Source organism: Heptranchias perlo, chromosome 29 (assembly GCF_035084215.1).
Source record: "Heptranchias perlo isolate sHepPer1 chromosome 29, sHepPer1.hap1, whole genome shotgun sequence".
Taxonomy (NCBI): Eukaryota; Metazoa; Chordata; class Chondrichthyes; order Hexanchiformes; family Hexanchidae; genus Heptranchias; species Heptranchias perlo.
Window position 1 is genome coordinate 29,547,466 of NC_090353.1, and position 24,414 is coordinate 29,571,879.

Sequence of the window (24,414 nt, forward strand, 5' to 3'; positions counted from 1 at the left end):
TGTGCGAGAAGAATTTACTACCTTTTAACAATACTGCATGTTGTGCTCAGTGCTGTCCATCCATCCGTCAATAAAAAGAAAAATGTCCACAATATCTCTGGGCAGAGAACTACACACTAACAAAAAAAAATTTACACAAGACTATACTTCAGCCACCATACTGAATTTATTTTCAACTTTACTCAGCCTCATGCTGAATACTTAATTCAAGAAAAATGTGGTCTCGCTAAGCTGCTCCCATCATTTCCTTCTAGAACTTTTGTATGCAGCACTAACCACGCTGACTTCTGCTGGTCTGTTTACACTATGAAGCTTCCTCCTCCATAAAGGAAGTCAGCAGTCCAGATTCCAGACTCTCTTCTGACTAGAAATTTGGATCCTCTTACGTACTAGGAGTTTGGTCCGGGGGGAGGGGGGCAGTAGTGAAGCAGCAAGATTCAATAAACTGTTCAGACACCTTCAGAAAAGATCTAAAACTGCTGCAGCAATCATAACTCCCATGTTTTATTTTGTGGTGTAGTGATTAAAAAGTCAAGGCAATCACTCTTTTTTGTATAAATTTGATTAGTAGCATCACAGGAATAGCTTGCAACCCTCCATTTTAACATTCTTCTGAAACGATAATCATAAACATCTGCTACGAGAAGAATTACCTCAGCAACTGTGTAAACGGCAATCAAAATGGTGATCCATAAGCTGACTAACAAGGTCAGTCAACAGCTGTTGAAGCAGAACGTAATCTTAAATGTTCAATTATCTCCCTTTATAATATTTCTTGGCATCTTAACTAGCCTTAGTTCCTAGGTTTTATATTCTTAAAAAAAAATGGCTGTTCAAGGAAACTTGGGAAGAGACGTTTGGTGGTTGAATTCTCCCTGCAGTGAGATCATGAATCTTCATTCCAGTAACGTGATTGACTGCAGCTGGTGGGCTGGGGCAAAGCCCCCCCGGTCACCAGGTCACTGCAGGGGAATGCTAAGCAAAATGCCTCTTCTCAGGCCGTTCTCACACAGCCATGTTAAACTACAAATCAAACGGAGAACAGAGACCGTACTAGACGTGCAGATTGCTCCCCTTTTAACACTTATTGCCATGTGGCAATTCCATTTGCACACATAGATTTCCCCTTAAATCCATTATTAAATACAAACAGAATTTCCTTTTTAAAAATTCTGTGAATTAAAGTTTCAGTTTTGACACATTCAAGTTTAATAAAGACTTGCCACAAATTAAGTACAGAATAATATATAGACAACTGAGTGAACAAGACTCATTCCATTGACTGTTTCAAAACAAGTACGAACATCACCTGAATCCACAGATGGAATTATTGTCTTGTAACACATTGCCAGTATTACTTATTTGATGTGTTTTCCCCTCACTATCCCTGAAAGTGCTGACTTGTGCTGCAGTATGGTTCCACTAGCATTGTAGCCCTATGGTACCTCACCCAAATGCCCATTCTTCAAGTGAATGTTGGCAGGCTATTTATCATGGAGAACATTACAGCCGAGCCAGATCTTGTGCTCACCCAATGTCCACAAGTATGCTCTTTCTAGCACTACTTACTGGATAGTGATCAAAAGTAAGAACCCTCACCCGATTTTTTTTCCTTCCCGAGGCCAATTCAGTTAACTCAGTGCAGACCCAGAATTAAACCTGGGACTATCTGTTCCATATAGGTCAATGTCTTCACACACTAGACCATTGGAAGAAGATAGCGAGTTTATCCAGTGAATATCTGAGCTATAAGGACTAGAAAGATCGCACATTTTATCACTGCATGGATGGTTGTAGGAACCTATAATGGGCCTCAGCTTTTGGGGAGGATATTAGAAACATCCAGGGCTCCTGCTCCCAATTGCTATCCAGTGATTCCTGCTTTCGATATCAGGTGAGTGCAATATCTGGCTCTGCTGTAATGTCCCCATGATCAAATAACCGGTCATTGTCAAGGTGCAAGCTCAAATACTGGCCATTTGATACAGGCATCACTGGAACTACACTCCATCGTCAGGAGAGAGAAGGTAGGAGAGAAAACGGTCATGGAAAAAAAAGGCTAAATATAGATTCTAGGTACCAGGGAGTGAGCTACAAGGCAGTAGTTCCATTGGGGGGGGGTACAAAGGATGGCCTAAACTCCAGGAATAAAGCTGGATCATCTTAAGCCAGAGATTAAATAATTACCATCTTGTAAAGCAGTAATACTAATTAGTTCACAAAATACAGATGAGGTAGACCAAACGGAACAAACCTACATCTAAGTTCCTTGTCACAACATTCAGTTCAATTTTCAAGCGAATCCCCGGTTTTTGCCTTGGTTACCCTACCTAGGAGTACATTTCACTTCTTGATAATCCTTTGTATGAAGAACCTAATGAAATTTGCCTTTCACTGGTTTGAACCTGTACTTCCTTGGCCTATCATAATACAAATTGAAATATTGCACTTGCTTTACCTTTTCTATATCATTTCTCTCTTGTATGATGCTATAAGGCCACCAATCTGTTGCCTTCTTTCAAATCTGAAAAGCTCTAGTTCTTCTAGTTTTGCGTCCTGATACTAGGGACCTAACTCACTTCTCAACTCCAGAGCTTGACTGCTCCCCTTTTAATGTGTTTATTTACAATGCACATACCTTAAATCACTAAAGCCTATTTTGATGCAACACCGTTACAGATAGCCTTGAAGATGAGTACTATCTGTATAGAACAGATAAAACACCAGGTGCTGACACTGGACCTGGAGAATAACTGCACCATATGCAGACACAGTGGTACAGCATTGTACTTGCCAGCAGAGTAATGGAAAACAACATGTACACTATAGATTAGACATCAGATTCAACATCAACAGTACATCATGTACTTTTAGGCCCATAAATAAAGTTTTCCTTTTTGTGACTGAGTGATTTCTTCTCATGAGCAATGCTGTCAACACAGTGTTCCTACCAGAGGCTATTTTCCAATGTAAGAGGGAAAAGAATGAATTGGCAGTGGATTTACTACAGAAATGTCTTCTCCACAAAAGGAGATGACCTCAAGTGATAAGAAATACTACAGTGCACTTTCTTGGACATTCCTCTTGCCTCCCCTCTCTAGGTATCAGGAAAAACCCCATTAGAAAAATCAGAAAGTACCTCGACATCGAGCCGACCCATCCGCACAGCACCTTCTCAAAGTAAATAAGGTTACGAAAGGAAACTCAACATCTCCCCCAAATTAAGGTTAGGACTGAAGACCTTCTGGAGGTGCACTTTTGCGTTCATTATAAAAGAATGTCTGTGTAAGGATTTTCCACTGTTAGCACCAAAGTGTCAGCAACAAGCCCTCCTTAAATCAGATATGATGGAGATGCCGGTGATGGACCGGGGTTGACAATTGTAAACAATTTTACAACACCAAGTTATAGTCCAACAAATTTATTTTAAATTCCACAAGCTTTCGGAGGCTTCCTCCTTCCTCAGGTGAACGGTGTGGAATTTCCACACCGTTCACCTGAGGAAGGAGGAAGCCTCCGAAAGCTTGTGGAATTTAAAATAAATTTGTTGGACTATAAATCAGATATAGCATAGGTGAAATGGGCAGTCATTCACCCTCCACTATGCTAGAAAAATGATTCTTAACCTCAAGGTCCTCCCCTACTGCACAAGTCTGATATTTCTACTTGTCACACCAACCATCACTGTGGCACTCTCACCTCAGCCAATAGCTTGTGGAAGCGAGCTCCACTCCCGGATTTGAAGCATAATCTAAACCAATTTTCCACTCCAGTACAGAGGGAGCACTTCGTTGTTCAGATGCCATCCTTCAGATAAGATGTCAAACCAAGGCTTGGTCAGCCTGTTCCAGTGGTTCTGGTGTAAGTTAAAAATCCCATGACAGCTTTCCCCATGTCCTGGTCACCACCAAAAAACATGTAAACCAGTCATAGAGCTCATTACTATTGCAGTGTGCAAAAAAAAAATGGAGGCCACTTTTGCCTACATGATAATCACTGTATTCAAAGTAACTCAGATGTTTTGCAAAGACACAATAAGGCATTGTACAAATACAAGTCTCTCAAAGTGAGCTCGCCCATTAGGTACAAAAGATCCGTGTCCACTAGAAATTAGATAGCGATAGCCCAAACTCATTTCACACGAGACTTGCAGTCTATTAATCCTAGTTCAACCCGAGAACCCAGAGATAGATCAGGTTGCAGCACCCATTGTCTGGTTAGAGACCTCTATAGTTGTATTGCACACCTTATTTAAAACTAATTGAACGGGCAAGGAAAAGGCAAACAATCCCACAATGCAGTCCTTCAATGCAACTGGGTTTTGAATTTGCACCGAATGGAAATAAACAAGGCCCAGACTCCCAAGAGTGACAATACACTTTCAACTGCCAAGAGATCTAAACCACAACAATTTCCTTATATTTATTGCTCCGATGTCACAAAGTGTTCCAGCCAACTCTTTTGACTGTGAAATCGGAGGCATTTTGTGCTGATTAGATCTCAATCGACCAAATGAGATATACAAATATGCTGGTCACCTTGAAGAGCAAAATTTCATGCAAATAAATGGTTTGCCCATGTTAATGAGTGGATTCAGTTAACATGGGATACACACTTCAAATAGTGAAAATTCAAATTAGAGTCCAATGAAGTGGGCTACACAACCAAGTGCAAATTCTGTCATGTCAAGAGCCTGATGAGATAGCAGAGGATGAAAATTTAATATCCACCCCTCTCACAACCCAAATTTATCACCTTTTCTCCCGAGGGAGGCAACTCAGGCTGCAACGTGATCCCATGTGCTCCAGCAGCACTTTGATACGTCACTAATGTAACCTTTCTTCAATGACAGACGGTGAATATTCAATGACAGGCAAAACATTACAGCTAAACACACAACTCCATGTTTTAACAGAGGAGCTAAGGGGCTTGGAAGTGCACAGGACAGCAATTACCACCCTAACCCAGCTGACCCATGACTGACCAGAGTTCAAACCTGGGACTTTCCTCATCTGTGTGGCCAGTGTGACACCTGGAGACCAACATTCCTCTTTTATTGGAAAACAAAAAAAGACACTTTTTTTCCACCATAATTAATGATGCACTGATGAAGTCACAAATGAATAACTTTGCAATTTCTGCAGATGAGATTTCTTTACTGAATTATTTTTATTAAATCAGGCATTCTGGTGCTGAGAATAAAGATAAATAAACTGGTGTATAGTGGTTATATAAGTATTAGCTCTGCAATAAACATTAGTGGGTCAGAATGCTCCTTCAAAGCTGCATTACTTCATATTTACTGAATGGTGAAAACATTAACGACCAATTGAATTTCTTGGGATTTATGACCTATATATACACATTCATTCAAAATGACTATAAAACTCACTCAGCTGTCCTGACTTGTTTTTTTGCTAGGGTTACTTGGTTAATCAGTGGTAAAAGGACGTGAGTTTAATTTTGGACCCAGAGAATTTCCCATCGCACTGCTCCCACAGTAAGTTACATGTTATTTTACAAGAACGGGAGCGTTATACCATGCAATTCACGCAGTGTTATTCTGTTGCTAAGGTGAAGCTGTGTCCTTGTAGCACCGCAAAGTTCAGTTGTTGATAAGGGAACATAGCCTTGGGTTAATCAGAGTTTAACTGTTGTTTGGCAAGGAACTCGGCCGATTGGAAATGCTAGTAAATGTCAGGCTCCAGGTTAGAAGAAACCAGCATTAAGTGATCAACCTTTATTTATAAAGAAAAGGTTTTGCATCTGTAACAAAACGTTGATACTGTGGAGTGGGATAGACACGTCATTTTTGATTCATAGCAGTGAAAAACAGAGCAAACTTTTAATTGGTGCGTTGTAGGAGTACAGCAAGGCCTAGTAGTGCCATTCCTTTTCTCCTCTGGCAGTTTTCCCTGGTCCTGTCCTAAAGAGACTTACTCATCACTGGAGTAGGCTTCAAGGATGCTCACCCTAATGAGCATTACTAATGTGTGAGCCTCGCCAATAAGATCTCAGGACTTCAATACATGGGATGTTCCCTAAAGGGAAAGGCTGTGCACTCCATTACCAGAAGTAGTGGAGTGGGAAACTACTTGTGTAGCTTAGTTTAGAGTCACTAGAACATGGCGATGAAAAATAAAATTTCCACTTCAAGATTTGCCTAAAGTGAAGCTCACCTTGTCCCATCCCTAAATGTACATGAAGTTCTCCAACTTTCAGCATCCGAGTCAGCCAGTGTGGTGAGATAGTAGTGGTGAAGTGCACAGTAGACCATTATTCATGCACCAGGTTTGATCAATAGGAGCACCTATTAGGAGGGCCAGACTGGTCCTGCCAATTTTTCATCTTTACCTAGCCCACTCAATTATTCCCCCCTCTTCTGTCCATTGTTCCAAAACTCTCCACATGTCCACGGTTCCAAGCAGATTTGAAGTAAAACCCTTTGGGTTGAGAGTCAAACATTAACATTCCCATCCCATCCCCACCACCACCACAACTGGTCTATGACCAACCATCTTTGGGTGTGGCCTTTATAACTAAATGGTCTGTTCAAAATCAAAGTAACTAGTAAACAACTGCTAATTGTAATTGGACTAGATGGTTATTTTCCTCTACCTCCCTTCAATCCCCTGACCCCAGTACAGTGGGAGCAGAGTTAAATTGGTAACACTCTTGCCTTTGATCAGAAAGCTGCGGCTTAAAGCTCCACTCCAGCAATTGAGCACATAATCTAGACTGATATCAAGTGCTGCACTGTTGGGAATTTGCCCTTTGATGAGGTATTAAGCCAAAGCCCAGAACACCTGTTCAGGTGAACATGAGAGATCTCAGAACAGTGATTTCTCCAGGTATCCTCCCTGAACCAACACCACCAAAATGCATGCTATTTGAAGGATCTTGCTATGCAAATATGGCTGCCACACTTGCCTACATGGCTTACTACAAAGTATCACGAAGCACCTTGGGATATTTGACAAACATGGCAGGGGTTGGTATGAATGCAAGTCTTTCTTTCTCGTATTATTTTCAAATGACCCAAGGTGTAATCAAGAACTACTTCATTTGAAAAGCGATATTCCAATTGAGACTCAACTCTAGTCACTGGGATCTAAACCAAAAATGTTCCTCAACTCGCTTCATTTATAATAGCCATCAGAGCGTGGAGACTTACAGTCCCAGATCGCACAGAAGAGATCTCAAACAGCACTGTGGTTGGCTAAAGTGACAGGTATATGCACTGAAAACTTATTAGAATCTTTCATTTTCTCATCTTATTTCTATTTACATGACCTATTCTATTGCGACTGAAATTCTTGAAATACCACTTTGATATTTGGAAAATAGATCCAATGATCCTGAACCAAATGCAGGAGAAACAGTTAAGTACAACAGTAAACATGAAGAGCTTTCTATTGTGGCTCTGTTGGTCAACACAATACATACAGTGTTGATACAGATCAGAAGGTCTCAGGTTAGAATCCCAGTCTGTGTTGAGTTTGCTGACCTCAGCCAAGATGGCAGTAGGAACACCACAGTTTGTCTCAGTGCCCCTGGGTTAAGGAGGGAAAGAACAGCAAGAGTTTCTGCTCTCAATTGCTATCTATTGAAGCTTGCTGAAAACTGCAGGTGTGAATGTTGGATGAGAACAGGTCAGGCTTTGGTGCAAAATCCTACCACCCGCACCCCTGTCAAATATCCTGGGAGCATTCATGGTCTCACACATGAAGAATAGTCAAAAGACATTCAAGGAACCATACTCCAGCACAATCAACACCTTCAGAAGTAGGGAAGAAAATAGATTTTAAAATGTGCAGGCAGGTATAGAGCTCAGGTTTTCACCACAACTGCATTTAAAGAATCCAACATAGAAACACTGTTATAGTTACTATGCAAGTACTACTCCATTTAGGGAGCTGCATCCAGATTCTGTGTTCGCATATTGATGTGTTCAGTAAATTGACATGGGAGCTGCAATAAATTCTCTAATTGGGAATCTCTTACATAATTTTCTGTATGTATCTAACCCTTCGGTGCAGTCAAGGTAATGAAAAAGGAATCACTTTCCAGCTTCAGGAATCCAGAGCATTACCAGTGCCAGGATTTGCCAAGCACACCGTTGGCATATAAAGTGCCAAGAGATCAGCCTTTGAAGGCCACAATTAAATTTAGGGCTATTTACAAAATTAAAGTTATAAAAAAAAGCCACCCAAACCTCATTTACACCAAAGGAAAAAAAAAATTGCTGTAAAACAGCCCAACTCTAACCTACAGAATGTTCTTTGAATACCTTGGCAAGACATTGATCATTGGATGCCTGAGTTGAAGTTAAAAAACAATGCCTCAATACTTCACAAACAATAACAGTGGTCCAATGGCTGTAGCAGTGAAGGGTCAAGATGTCCATGCTGCAGGCCAAAGTTTAAATCCCAGCCAAAGGTAAACCACCCTCAACAGGTTCTTCTTGCCAGTACTCAACCAGGAAGAGCAATCCAGCAGGGACAATTGGGCTTAGCAGGCTGCCAATAACATGGCTGCACTGACGGCACTTGTGGAGAGGTCTGCAGGCAAACCACCCTATCGTTTAGGGCTGACGGAGGGAGTACAAGGATAGGACGCCAGTATTATTCCAATCTAGTAAGGTCCACGCAGACTAAGAAATGCATACATTATGCTTATCTAGTGAATTGATGTCACTCCACCCACCCCTACTCCAGTTGGATATCTGTTTCCCCCAGCTCAAGTTTTCTTCCTTTTCATATGATGATGGCAAGGGCTCCATGCTGGCTTACAATTCCACACACACCCGGTTACCTCCTGGTGGCTTGCCCAAGTGGCCATTCTTTACTTGTGAGCATAAGAAGCCTATTCGGCCATGGAAGATATCACAGCCAAGCTCAAACCACACACATGCACTTTCCAGCGAGTGTCATTGAACTGCAATGAAAAGTAAGAATCCTAGGTCTTTTGGCCTCCCCAGCCAAGGGACACGGGGGTCAGCTCTAACACCCCTACCACGACCACAGCTGAGATCAGGTATCTCAGTCTGGAAATTGAACTAGGGCCTTTCCTGGTCTGTACGGCAGGTTCGTTGTCCAACTAACACAACCTGCAGCATCTTATCGTGCTGGTACATGGAGGAACCAAGTTCTGTGCAAGCACACGATTTGTCAACTGGAAATGAGTCCAAGTTTGATTTCAGAACACTGAACAGGAGTGTACCAAGCCCACTGTTACACCGTGTAGACACGCTGACAGGAGACCCGTGCCTGGAGTGCGGAAGCTGCGTCAGAGCAACTCTGGATTGCAGAATCCAGCAAGATTTAAACTATACATTTTAGGGACGTTCAATCTGTACCAAGAAACACACTGGAATGAAACCACAGCACAACTGGAACCAAAGCTGGACATACAGCAAAGATCAAGCCCATTCAAAAGGCCTTCAAGCAGCAATAACCCATTTTTAAATTTAAAAAAAAAACACCCTTTATTTGGCACTAAATGACTAACCTCAGAAGACCCACGTGACATACGGGACACTCCTGAATGTGGAGCTGAGGCACATTGTTAGTCCAATGTAGAATGAGCTTCACTCCATATGGAATTGCACTATATTTAACCCAGGAGTGTCCATACTAAGTTTTCCATTCTCCAGTACTGAATTCTCTTGACTGGAGTGAAACTTTCACAAAAAAAAGGGACAGATAAATTACAACACGTGCACACACATTCAGAGGGTATTTTTACAAAAGTATTTTAGGATGGGGCTACGAATTAAAATGTGAGTTCTTTCAAGACACAGCACTGCAATTTCACCAACTTAACCATTCGGCATGAGGTTCCAAGGTCAGGTTCGACAATGGATATGGATGCCAGCTTGTCATGTCTGCCCCTGCTCAACATGGGAATAGGCAGCTAACATTCTCTGATCCGATGTAAATCAAACTGAAAATGACAGTTGCACTGGAGAAGTACAAATGCTCCCATTTGTATACAAGCACTGCAATTTAGATTCTGCGGGACATTCATGGTCGAATAGCTAAATTAGCACTTATACCACAAACCATCTAGGGGGCACTTTAAAAGCTGGATCTCAGGGTAATTTAAAAAAAGGGGACACCTATTTTGTTTTGTAGAATATGAGCAATAATTAAACTATAATAAATGAGCCATCCTTCAAAAGACTTCAGGAAAAGCAGCACCTGCTTATCTACAAAACAAAGCCAAGTTACAGACGTTTTCATTTTATGCCTTGAACCCTCGAACGTTCTCCTCTTCCTCTGAGAGTAGTGGCGCTGCCACAGGGGTTACGTGCCCAAGGGGGCACTTCTCCTGTGAGCCTAGTGTCAGCTGGTTATTCGACCATAGAAGGCATCCCAACAGAACTCGACTGTGTCCCCACCTAACGTCTACTCTGCACCTTCCAGCAGAAGTCGCTTGATAAAGATTTGCGATCCCTAACCGATTTCCTTCTCCCTTCCTATCCCTTAGACTGGGAGCACTGAAGCATAATTGTAACTCTCGTACAACTGCCATAACTGTGATCAAATAACTTAAGCAACAATCAAGGATCAAACCCATTCCACAACTTTTATTTCTTTTCCCAAAGCTAAAAGAATTTGCTTAAAATAGAAATGCGCCCTTTTTAAAAAAAATCTTTCCCAAACTGTTTGCGAATTCAAGTCTTCCCATGATTTGTGGACTCACACAGTTGGACTTCTACAGAGGCAGAACCCTGGGGCGGGGTCATAGGCCAAAAGGGCAAGCACACTATCCCTTATAGATCTCAATCTCAGCCTCAAGAACTTGCATTGCTTCACAATGAATGGTGCAGTGAAGAGAAAGGTTAAAAGCCGATAAAGAAACCTATCAATTGATCAGGACAAAATTCCAATCACTGTAGATCATTACATCTTTAAACTACCAGCTTGATGCACATGCAGAATTTTCCTTCCCACACAGAGAGTGGCACAAAATGAACACAAGTCACTTATACACCAGCCTGGGGGTAAAGGGATGGAAAAGTGGTTCCAAAAGGCATAGCTGGTTGGATTATTAGAGGTCACGCAACAGATGTTGCCAGTTTACATGGCGTGTTTATAGTCATGCAGATTTTAATTGCCCTTCCGTGTCTCAGCTGGAAGATTACAGGTTTGATTCCCAGTCTGTGTTGAGTTATCTGATCTCAGCCAGGTTGATAATAAGGGTGCTATAATTGGCCTCAGTGCCCCTGGAAGAGGAAAGGGCAGGGGGAGGGCTTGCAAATTTGCCAGAGATCCCACTTCTGATCGCAATTCAAGAACCCCTGCATGTGCATTACTGGCTGAGGATCGGATCAGGCTTGATTGCAATACCATCCACAGTTGAATAGGCTGCTGACACCTGCTGTCTGTGACCCTGCATGTCGTAGACGGTTACGTAATCTCGCACCCATGGAACAGCAAAGCAGCATGGAGCTAACCAATGGCCAGAGGGGGGAATAAAAGTATGCAAGGATTTTTTTCCCCCCCCAAAGAAAAAAAAAATATGCCCTGGTTTCTCAAAACTGTTGAGCATTGGACTTCCCAGCAGATGGTCAGAAATTCAGCTCACCTCAGCTGAGCTGAAGAGGGGGGAAGGGAAGGGGTTAAATGGAATGTTTCAAAGCTTCTCCTGTAGTTGAGTTGTTAAGTGCACTCACTGCCTAATGAGGAATTGAGCCATACAATCCAGGATGGTTCCAGGCTCACTTTGAGGTCTGGGCTGAGTCAACTGACCTCAACCACGGCACTACAATTGAACTCAGCACCTCTGTCCTACGGAGGGGGACAACAAATAAAGCAGTCAAGGTTCCCACTCCTGATGACTCCCATTGAAAAGTTTGCACATGTAGATATTGGATGAGGCCAGATTGGACTTTGATCAGGCCCTACAGCCTCATGAGTAACCTGCACTGTCAACACACACACACACGAAGGATGGTCACTTGGGAGAGCTGCCAAGAGACAGCGGGCTCCCATGGAACTGCACTCCAGCTCGTGGAGAGATGGGGGAAGTCTTTAATCATCTCCCAATCAAACTGCTGTAAGTACCCCATGAAAGGGCATCAGCTCCATTGGTGGCAGGAGGGAAGAGACATTGGTCGGACCACACCCAACCCCAAACTGCACCTCCTGGCGGCCGATTAATGAATAGTAAGGAGTATGAAGAATTCCACAGCCTAGACAGTTCTACCCAACTAATCAGAAGGGAACTGCATACGAGCAGCACCTCCACAGCCATGGCAGAGTGATCAACCACCATCTGCTTTTCAAAAACCCAAAAAACAGGCCCCTCCGGTAGCTTTGCCGCCCAGTGTGGAACTGAACCAGTCAAAGCAGGGCGTTCCCAGGCTCAAAACCCACACTAAGCTGAATTAGCTACTTAGGAGTGCTACAACTGGCTGTGGTATCCCTGGGCGAGACAGGAGAAATATCCACCAAGGTTCCAGCTCTATTATCCAGCATCTCCAGCTGGAAAGTGCACATGTACAGGTCAGGCAAAGATAGGAATGCCCCAACCACAGTAGAATAACCTGCACACACTCAGTATCTAGGCCCACATGTGCAGAAACGACTTGTGGGCAGGGTACTAATTGCAGATCAGCACCTCCAGGTGAGGTTAGAAAATTAGAAGGAAATAAAATTGGATGGATAAAGAAAAACTACCAGAATATTGTGCCCACACTACAAGTTATTTTCTCATTGCACTTCCACTCATTCCTGTACACTTCCACCACTTGGAAAAGGAAAAGGCAAACACATGGATATCAGTGCACTGTGTTTCACCTCCTTCACCGACACCTAGACTTTACTACAAAGCCTTTAAGATCCACTGGACTCTGGCAAACAGAAAGTTAGGTTTTGAAACCACTGTTTGTTGATTGAAAATTTACAATTGAAATCTGCAAAATATTGCACACAAAATGGAAACTGTTTGTGCAGATCTAAATATTAGGTTAAAAGGTCATAACTGAGGGAGGGGGACAACTCTCAGTTACCCTGAGGATCCTGTGACTTTAAAAACTTCTGCATATTAAAAAAAAAGACAATTGTGGTGGGTACACAATCCCACCTCCATCTTTGATTCCCCAAATTGACTATTTGCCTGCAAACATAATTTCTCGCATGTACTTTGTTTCAAGTATGCCAGTAAAACGGTTAATGCAGTGGGGCCTACATACGAGGTAAAGTGGATTTACAAGCGGATTTAAACAATAGCAATCAGAAACAAAAGATGTCAAAGTCTACAACAGATCCAGGGCGTTATTACAAATCTTAAGAAAAGGTAGAGAGTGTACAGTTTCCTTTTTAAAGCTACAAATGGGATCTTGTAAATAAATCATCTAGAACATTTTTAAATTTAAAAAATCATTTCAAAGTAAAAACAAAGCCTTTTCTGATTAAGTTGGCGTGCGGTTGAAGAGAAGTGAATGAATGTCAAGACTTGGAAACGAGGGGTTGATAGCTACAGCCTTAAATGCTCAGTAAACGCCAGCGAAGGATACTCCACAAGAAAATAGAGCCGGGGCAGTTTCACTTCAGCATTTTTTGGTTCGAGGAGCCGGGCGGGGGGGGGGGGGGGGGAGGAAAGTGAAATTAACTCGCTGAAATGGAAACGTGCGCTCCGGCCACAAGTCACTTACCGGCTGCCTGGCTTGCGGATACATCGCCCCCTTGTTCTCTTGGAAACGGAGATCGCCCCCAATTTTTTTTCCCTAAAAAAAAAATATCAACCACCACCCTCCCTTGAAATCCAACAACAGAGAAAAAAAAAATTCCTGCGTATGTTACGTTCAGTCCGGAGGGTAAAACAATGCCAGATGAGCTGTTTCCGCCGACTCTTCCCGCACGTTTTCTCTCTTTCTTTTTTTTTTGTGTGTGTGTTTAAACCGCGGAAGGTTTATTTTTTATCTTTCATAATGCAGTCGCGATACATTGTACACCTTCGGCTCTTCAAAAGGCGACGTTGACGGGAGCCGCTGGGTTTAGCACCGAAACATTTCGGTGCATTGCTCAGCGCGTATCCTCTTTTTCTTTTTTCTCTCTCTCCTTTCCCTTCTTTGTTCCTTTCTTCTTCTTCTTCTTCTTCCCAGTTACTGAGAGGCTTGCCTTTGCCTGCTTTTTAATTTCTCCCCCCTCTTTTCCTCTGTTGGGATACAATGTTGCCGAACGCAACAGCACAGCGACACTGTAACAAATTGACCGAGGCGGAATGGAACGTACAGACAGCAACCCCCCGCCAGGAGACGTAATGAATGAGAACCCGGCCACGTGATGCGGAAGTGGGGCAGCTACCCCGAGCCATTTTTAATCATTGCCAAAAATTTTTTTTTAAATATATATATATATTTTTTCAAAAAAAAACCTCCTATTAATCTACTATCAATTTTCCATTTTTAATGTTTCCCCCCCCCCCACCCTCCTATTATGTTAATTTCAGTGCAGATATTCATTTGCTTTTCAAAGGAGGGGAGGGGGGTGGAGGCTAGTGGCGATTAGAATGTGTGTTAGAATTTTTGCGCAGTGTTATAATCTTGGCGGGGGGAGGTGAAAAAAGCAGACGGTGCTTGCAAGATTCAGTATTGACAAGAGTATATTATATTAAAAAAAATAATGGATACCCCAGAGAGATAGATTACAAGCCCTGTTATCTCACCAGGGGCTTCAGCTCACATAAATAAGGTGACGAGACGGCTGGTTTTATTTTGGTGATCCCACCTCCAACCTCCCAACAAAATTGAGTGCGAGTTTTAACTCTAGCCTGGCCAGATTTTCGTCCTTCGCCCTTGCATCCACTCCAATTCCTCCCCCACCCATGTCTCGTCTCTAAATTGAAGCAGGGCAATTGTGGACACAATGTAAACAAATGCTAATGAGGAGGGAAGGCCATCTCAGCCTCTTTAACAGGTCTAAAGCTGGCCTAATACAGTCCCTGGGCGATGTCTTGCATGGGAGGAAAACCAGAGCTGGAGGGGGACAGCAAAAGAAGTCTGTGGGAGAGTGAAACGGTAGGGGGAGGGCGGTTCGATATATACTTTAGAAAACATTTAAAATAAAATCAAACAGAATTAAACTCAGCACAGGTGCTCAAAGCGGGTCATCAATGAAAGAGAAATGCAAGAAAAAAAATCATCAAAGGAGAGAGTTTCGTAGGAACAGGAGTAGGCCATTCAGCCCCTCGAGCTTGCTCCACCATTCAATTAGATCACTGTAAACAATTTTACAACACCAAGTTATAGTCCAGCAATGGACTATAACTTGGACTATATCATGACTATATCATGACTGATCTGTACCTCAACTCCATTTACCCGCCTTTGCTCCATATCCCTTGATACCTTTACCTAATAAAAATCCATTGATCTCAGTCTTGAAGATTTCAATTGACACAGCATCCACAGCCTCTTGAAGGAGTTTCAGATTTCCGAGAATCATAAACTGATACAACACAGAAGGACGCCATTCGGCATGTGCCGGCTCTTTGAAAGAGCTATCCAATTGGTCCCATTTCCCTGCCCCATAGCCCCGCAAATTTTTCGCTTTTAGCTATTTATCCAATTATTTTTTGAAGGTTATTATTGAATCTGCAACCACCACCCTTTCAGGCAGTGCATTCCAGATCTTAACAACTCGCTGCTTACATTTTTTTTCCTCATGTCGTCTCTGGTTCTTTTGCCAATTACCTTAAATCTGTGTCCTCTGGTAATCAATCCTTCTGCCACTGGAAGCAGTTTCTCCTTATTTACTCTATCAAAACCCTATTGTGTGAAAAAGTGTTTCCAGATTTCACTCCTAAATGGCCTATCTCTAATTTTAAGATTATGCCCCCTTGTTCTGTATGCAACCACCAGAGGAAATAGTTTCTCTGCATCTACCCTATAAAATCACTTAATCATTTTAAACACTTCGATTAGATCACCCCACAACCTTCTAAACTCAAGGGAATACAAACCAAGTTTATGCAACCTGTCCTCATAAATGAACCCTTTAAATCCTTGTATCATTCTGGTGGATATTTGCTGTAACCCCTCTAAGTCAGAGACAGGAAGAGGAAAGCAAAAGCATTTGATCCCCTTTAAAACTTTTGTTATAATAATCCAAACTTTGCGCCTTTCAAGTTGATTCATAATGCCCCAACTTTCCATCTACCCACTCTAGAGACTTGAGCACATAATCTAGGCTGACATTTCAGTGCAGTGCTGATGGAGTGCTGCACTATTGGAGGTGCCGACTTTCAGATGAGATGTTAAACCGAAGCCCCATCTGCCCTCTCAGATGAACGTAAAAGATCCCATGGCACTATTCGTAGAAGAGCAGGGGCATTCTCCCAGCATCCTGGCCAAAATTAATCCTTCAACCAACATGTAAAAATCAGATTATCTGGTCATTATTTAATTGCTGTTTGTGGGATCTTGCTGTGTGTAAATTGACTGCTGCGTTTCCTACATCACAACAGTAACTACATTTCAAAAAGTTCTTCACTGGCTGTAAAGCGCTTTGTGACATCCTGAGGTTATGAAAGGTGCTATATAAATGTAAGTCTTTCTATTTTACAAAACTAGCAATACGGCCTCTTTTCCTTAGTGAGAACAAAGTTCTACTGTCGTGTAAACCTGAGATGAGATTACTGCCTTGTAATCACTCCCATGTATCCGGTTTTAATATATTGGTGCACTTCCTGCTGCTAGTGGTTGTGGTGGTGCTCAACTGTGTGAGAGCACAATGTCAGGGCGTGATTACAAGGGCGTGATCATAGCAGGTGTGAATCTTTACCAAGCAGCAGGCAGGACCCCGAGGTTCAGACAGGTGGGCATCTGTCACAGTGCCTGCATCTCCTTCTTTGTCGAATTTGATTGATCATGTTTCGGGAACGTGATTAGTGAATCAGAAAATTCAGACAGGAGAATTTCTTTTGGTGGAATACGATTGATTATTTTTATGGCATATGATTAGGGAAACGGTCACTTGGGAAGCAAGAAAAAACACAAACACACATGACACCTAACCAATCAGAAAGAAGAAAATTGCACACAGATACCAAAAAAACATTATTATAAAGACTGCATTTTTTTGTTCTTGTTTTTGTTTTTACTTTGCTGGTGATGGGAACCATGGAAGACGTCAATACCCAAGATGCTCCAAGTGGTTGAGATGTAATGACAGCCATAGTGAAGCATTAGTTATTACTTATTATATAATATTCATGCTTTACCTTCTTATTATATTCTCACTGTGTTGAAATAAAGGCTCATCACAAAAAGAGAGGAGCATCAACTAGACTGCAGAATCCCTTTATTTTATCGAGACTATAGTGATAATTTCTCTCGTTCCTCTAAACTTTCTCCTCCATGTGTCCTTTGCCAGCATCTGAAAACAGTGGAATTCCTTACCTCCCTCAGTCTTCTCTCCCAAAGTAAAGCAAATGGATTAGCAGAGGATGTTCATCAACATTTCAGTACAAAACAAATGGAGGAAATGACAACTCAAGTGGACTGTGGCAAACTGTTGTGTATTGAAGCTTCCAAAAGGCATTTGACAAAGTTCCTGTGGGAGGAGGCAAGGGGACAACAATTTCAGAGGGAGCGCCGCAATGCCACCAAGGGCAGGAGGGTGTAATTACAGTGTGACAAGTTTACATTGGCAGGTTCCATTACAAATATGGACAAAGGACTTTATAATGGAAATATATAAAAACAAGGACAGAATGGATGATTTTAAAATGAAGGTTGAATTACATCTGCACACTCCTTATCTCTAAGCATGCATCACTTGAGGATTACACTTGGTCACCTTGTGCAATATTGACTAGTACATATAATATATAGAGAGGGTGAATTCTTCTGTCACTATCCACAAGATGCAGCTGTCCTGTGAAGGCTTACATCACAGCCCTAAGTGGCAACATCAATGGCAGTAACAAAAGTATTTTTTGTTCCATATAAAAAAGAACTGGATGTCAGGCAGAGAATTAATAGCAGCTATTCAGTTTATGCTCCTAATGAAATATCGCCACACCACACCATTTCAAGTCACGAGGCACCTTCTAATACTATTGAGAGTAGTTGATGTTTAGTAACTATCACAGAGCCCTCAAGCAGCATTAGTTCGGGGGAAAAAATCAACAGCTTGGTGCACTTTAAAGCGCAAAGGAGAAAAGCATGAATCAGATTAGTGCAGAACTAATAACCTTCCTCCTCTCCTCTCCTTTATATGCTCCAAATACGTCACCTTGTATCCGCTTCCTCCTCCCTGTATCCTCACTGTCCTGAAGTTAATAATCGTCTTATTGTCTCTTTCCCAGGAATTCAAAGCTGGAGATCTTCCGACCTGCCTCAATTTTCTTTTCCTCCTACAATCTGCAGACTTCTAAAACCTTTGCTTGATATCACCTAATCATGACTTGATTTACCTTGGCTCCTTTCAATCTTGATGGTGTCATTGTTTCTCAATGAAAATAAATAAAAAGGGAAATTAATTCCTATTTTAATAAATGAGCATATATATTTATTGAGACTGTAAATTTTCAAAAAGCGGACAAATACTGAAATGTTGAATGTTACTTTCTTCTCACAATTTTCTCCCTTTCTCCTTTTGAAAGTGGCCACATTCTCAGGAACACACTTCTGGCAGAAGTTACTGACCAGCAGTGAGGAATTTGAACCCTGGCTGTTTTTATACTCCTTCACCAAGCTAGGGATGCTGAGGCCCTGACTTAATTAGATTTAATCTAATATAGAGGGAAAATCAATATCCCTGGGGGTGAGGTTATTTTTGCTAGTGCTTTATTTTCACAGATTTCACATTTCCTCCTTTGTTGTGAAAATTAAACCAACATGAATGTTTCAAGGTAGCACAACTGCGAGAATCAAAGGTGGCCAAGCATGAATTTGTCATTAAGCTTATCCTCATGAAAATTACTCAATTTCCAGTATATCGTACAGGTAATACAGTCCAGATTGAAACAAAGGCACAATGACTGATGGTGTCAGAGCATTCCATACTAGAAAATGAGACAATGTACATTCCCCTACGTGGCATTTTCTTCATCTCCATCCTAGTATAGGCCAACTAGCTAGATTTGAACAGAGACCATTACATACAGGACAACAACTGTTTAGCAGTGAGTTACAACTTGCATTTATATATTGGCTTTAGAAAGAAAGACTTGCATTTATATAGCGCCTTTCACAATCTCAGGATGTCCCGAAGTGCTTCACAGCCAATGAAGTACTTTTGAAATGTAATCACAAGTGTTAGACAATGACTATTTCCAACAAGAGAGAGCCTAACCACCTTCTCTTGACATTCAATGGCATTACCATTGCCGAGTCCCCCACCATTAACATCCTGGAGTGACCATTGACCAGAACCTCAAATGGACCCATGGCCTGCATCACCTAGAGGCAAAAGGGCAGACCATCAGCTCCTAGTTTCTCTCCAAATCACACACCATCCTGACTTGGACATATATCACCATTTCTTCATCACTGCTTGGTCAAAATCTTGGAACTCCCTAGCTAACAGCTTTGTGGGAGCACCTTCATCACACGGACTGCAGTGGTTCAAGAAGAAGGTCCACCACCACCTTCTCAGGTCAACTAGGGATGGGCAATAAATGACTTCGTTGCCAGCGATGCCTGCATCCTGAGAATGAAGAAAAAAATAATCTGTTTTAGGGATATTGGTTGAGGGATAAATATTGACCAGAAAACCAAGATATATCCTATGCTTTTCTTCCAATAGTGCCATGGGATATTTACATCCACCTGAGAGGGCAGACAGGACCCACTTTAATATCTCATCTGAAAGAAAGCACCTCTGACAGTGTTGCACTTCCTCAGTACTGCATTGGAGTGTCTGCCTAGATTATGCCTAAATTGCTGTTAAGCGAACTCGAGATGAAGCCGGTCAGAATTTAAATACTTTGCATGCTGTAGGTCAGAAATCAGGATAAAATGCTTGACTTTCTTTCTTTTTTAGTTAAATGATTGCTAAGACCAGTCTATCTTTACAGACATTCTGTGGGTGGGGACAAGGGGGGGTTCATTGAGGATGGGATCATTGCTGGAAGTGGGTTGGAGGGGGACTTCCACCTGCCAGTCTGAACCTGCTGCAACCTCAACTCATTTTTCCTGGGGTCAGGGTCAATTGAGTACACAGGGTGAACTCCTAGCAGTATATCTGCTCTTCAGGGTGGGGTGGTGGGAGGGGGGGTTCCGACACTGTAGGGGAGTGAAATGATGTGAAGCCGCAGTGACTGTCCTGCTGCCGCACTTGAAATGAGTGGAGTTGGTTTTAAAGATGGTAAAAGGCCTCCGAAGTGATCAGGCCCAACTTTGTGAATTGGCTCTGAATGAGGCCAGCACTCAAGGAACAGGCAGTTGGAAGGGTTGGGAGATGGAGAAGTGCCCAGCTGTCTGATCTACCAGTCAGAAAAAGTCTTCCTATATCCTCCACTGCCACGGTCCCCATTCCGTCCACTCTCTTGTCTTCCCTTTCATTGCCGGTGTAGAAGTCAGAACAGAGGGCACTCGGCTGGAGTGTAAAACCCCGCCTCCTTAACATCATGTGCGTGCAGTAAGGCGGGCAGTGGGTGGGGTGGTTGATATCTGCAGCAGTGGGGGTGGAGGAAGATTTTGGCAGTCAATTTTAGGGTTGGGGGATCAACAAGAGGTCTCCTCGCCCCATTTTCCTTGATTCTCCACCCTGAGATCACTGTTTTTGGGCAATCATTGAAAGAATATCCTTCCCTCAGACTCCTGTGCTAATAAGCTATTTTGAATTGCTGGACAAGTCTCTCTGTGCATTCCAAATTGCTGTCTTTCTTTACACCGTTGATAGAAATCTGAATATGTGACAGTGCGGCACCTGAAGTTGAACACAGATGCTTACTAGATATACTGTGCTTTATATTTTTACAGATAGACAAATAGTTTATCGTGTATTTAAATTGTAAAATGTTTTTGATTTTTCTAATGTGATGTGGCAGTTACACCAGAGTAGATAATGTGACGGAGACGAATGTGTAATAATGACTTAGGTTGGGTCTGTATGTTACATACTTTTTAAACAATGTGTGTTAGATCAAAAAGGGATGCGCCATCTTAGTGGAGCAAAGCATTAGTTTAATAGTATGCTGTACCACAGATTAGGAGAACGTGGGATTTGCCCCACAATTCCCCAATCTCTCACTCTATGTGCCTTCTCTGCTCTCGAGATTGATGACCAGTGCATTCGTTGGGAGTTTACAAGTGAAAGATACCTGGGCATTCCCTTCAAATCCATCTGTAGTGGCCAGCCATACCCTACTTTTGTGCAAAGTTGTGCCATTTTTGTGCTGCACGCTTTTCTGTTGTGACTTTTGCCACTATTGACCAACTAGAAAGCTTCCTCTGTCAGTTGGACCACACATTCACCAGCAGCAATAGCTGGTGGCTACTCTTACCTACTGTCTGCCCTCTCAGGTGGATGTAAATGATCCCATGGCATGATTCGAAGAAGAGCAAGGGCGTTCTCCCCGGTGTCCATGGCCAATATTTATCCCTCAACAAACATCTCTAAAACAGATAATATGGTCATTTATCTCATTGCTGTTTGTGGGAGCTTGCTGTGTGCAAATTGGCTGGCACGTTTTCTACATTGCAACACTGACTGCACTCCAAAAAGTACATTAATTGGCTGTAAAGCTCTTTGGGACTTCCTGAGGTTGTGAAAAGCACTATATAAATGCAAGCCAGTCTTTCTTTTATAATCCAGCTGTTGATGCAGTTTCCAGGGAACGGTCACCGTGGTGCATTAACTGTTATGAGGAGCCGCAGGAGAGCGTTGGGTGTAGTGGGGAGACCAATGTCCTGGGTCAACTAAGACACTATCAGAGGCGCTACTCCTACACAAACAGTTCAATTCTCCATGAGGTTAATTCCCAGACATGGTCTGGTTTTCTAAGGAGGAGGGAAGACAGACCAGAGGCACTGAAAATGAGAGGTTGCTTTCTTATCCTTTTTTTTGCAGCTGGTTACACAGCAAGGGTGGCCAAAATGTAGTACCAAGTGGTCTGCCCATCCTTTCAGTCAGGTTATATAAGGGAAACTGAAAGGGTAAGGGATAAGACCCATACTAACTAAAAGGGCAGCATCTCCTGCAAAAAAAAATGGTAATGCTCTTTTATAAGTCATATAATCAATATAATTAATTACCTGTGACATAAAGACTTGGTATATGATTCTGTAAGGATCAGATCATCAGTGATGCATGTATTATTTAGTAATTTTATTGAAACTGGTTTAACAGTGATCATATGATTATTTGAACTTCAACCTCTACTGTAACTAGTTGAATGTCAATGACTGTGGACATCCCCAGTGCAGTTCAATGAGTTGGATTTCAACAGGATCCTGTGATGTTGGATAATCTAATATGGTAATTTGGTAATGTGAGGTGACCGTTACACACAGGATATCAGATGTCGGCCACTGAGTTATGAGGCAGTAATTCAATTGAGTAGTTCTTCGTGACATCGTAAACCATGAGAGAAACTCAAGTGGTTTATGAACGTCAGCAGAACCCAAATTGAATTATTGTCTCAAAATCCATTGCAAGATGTTTATTATTTTCTATAATCTATTAGCTGATCTTCTGTGGCATTGTTCATGGTAAGTTGGAGGCTTTTTTTAATAAAGACAGGGTGTTGTACTGTATCAGCTGCAATGTATTATCCTGTTGCTAAGGTGACCTTTAAGGTCATTAGGTCTAATTGTTGTAAATAGGCACATCATGAAGTCAGTTAGAGGCTAATTGACAGTTGCACAAAGTAAGTGTCACACGAGAGGTGTGCACACAGATACAAGACCTCTTTATCTCTCTTTCTCTGTATTTATATATAATCATAGATTCATACAGTGCAGAAGGAGGCCATTTGGCCCATTGTGCCTGTGCTGGCTCTTTGAAAGAGCTATTCAATTAATCCCATTCCCCAGCTTTTTGCTCATGGCCCTGCAAATTTCTCTTACTTGGCATATTTTTATAAGTGACCTGAAACCCTCAAAAATTCTAATTTTAAAATAGTCTATTCCAGCTGGAGCTTATCACAGTAACTAACAGGAAGCTGACAGCAAGACTCAGTTCATATATATATATATATATATGCACACACAGACAGAGAGAGAGAGAGAGAGAAAGAGCTGGAGAGATCTATATTGTTGTATAGTTTTTTTTAAGTTGTGTAATGTAATTTGTGTGCAAAGCTCCCCAAATCTCATTTAAGCACAAGATATCAGACTACCTCACATGCTCCAGCTTCACACCCACTGCAGTGTAACTTAATTCGAGCAACTGGGAACTTTTTAAATGACTTCTTTAATATCTTGAATGTTAATAAAGAGCCCGTGGGACAGTTGACTCCCTGTAAATATTAAAACTCAGATGTTGGTGTACAGAGTTCTGTGCTTATGTGTAAAGAATTAACCAAAGTCGTGAACAACATTCTTTGTGACTGTAACCCTCACAACCACCTCAATCTCTCCACAGTCTTTGACTTGGTTGACCACATCAAGCTGTTCCACCACCTCTCCTCTGTTGTCCAGCTCAGTGGACTGCATTCGCTTGGTTCCATTTTTATCTATCCAATCATAGCAGAGGACCTTTACCAAAGTCTTCTCTTTCCAGCCCATACTCTTACTTCAGATATCCCTAAGGATGTGTCCTTAGCTCTCTCCTCTTCCTCATCTACGTATTACCCTTGACAATATCATCTGCAGAAATGGGGTCAACGCTATTGACACCCTGCACTGTCTCTCCACTCGCTTTCTCAACCCTTCCGCTGCCTCTCTGCTGTCAGACTCCTTGTCAAATATCCAGGCCTTCGAAGAGCAGCAACATCCTCCAGCGAAACGCTGAGTAGAACTTCTGCCCCTGACACAAACTCTGCACCCTTGCCACCGACCTAGCTTCTGTCTGAGGCTGATCCAAACTGTTCATAGCCTACGTGTCCTATTCGAACCCTGGCCTGAGTTTCCCATCTCATATCCTCCCCGTCATAAAGACTGCGTATTTCCACCTCTGTAACATTGCCTGCCTCTGCCCCTATCTCAGCCCATCTGTTGCTGAAATCCTCATGCATGCTTTTGTCACGTGAAGACACAACTAATCCAAAGTCCTCCTGGCTGCACCTCCCCCGCCACCCTCATCTTCCACCTTCCATAACTTCAGCCAATTCAAATTCTGCTGCCCGTATCCAATCCAACATCAAGTCCTGCTCACTCATCATCCCCGTCTTTGCAGACAAAAGTGTGATTAAAAAACATTGACAACTGGAGGTGAGGTTTGTGGACAGGAAACAGATGATTCTACGTAAGACTTTTAATAATATATGGCTTTACATATGAAGAAATTTTTT

The 24,414-nt window shown here is 42.2% G+C and overlaps 1 protein-coding gene across 2 annotated transcripts in view; it reads right to left on the minus strand.

Moving 5' to 3' along the window:
• The window catches only part of LOC137299555 (TLE family member 5-like), an 86,831-nt gene extending 72,579 nt beyond the window's left edge, over positions 1-14,252 (minus strand). For both annotated transcript variants that reach the window (XM_067968381.1, XM_067968380.1), the window contains exon 1: positions 13,664-14,252. In XM_067968381.1, coding sequence (XP_067824482.1) covers positions 13,664-13,687 — 24 coding nt within the window. In that variant the 5' untranslated portion in view covers positions 13,688-14,252. The remainder of the gene's footprint in view (positions 1-13,663) is intronic.
• Positions 14,253-24,414: the final 10,162 nt, after the last annotated feature.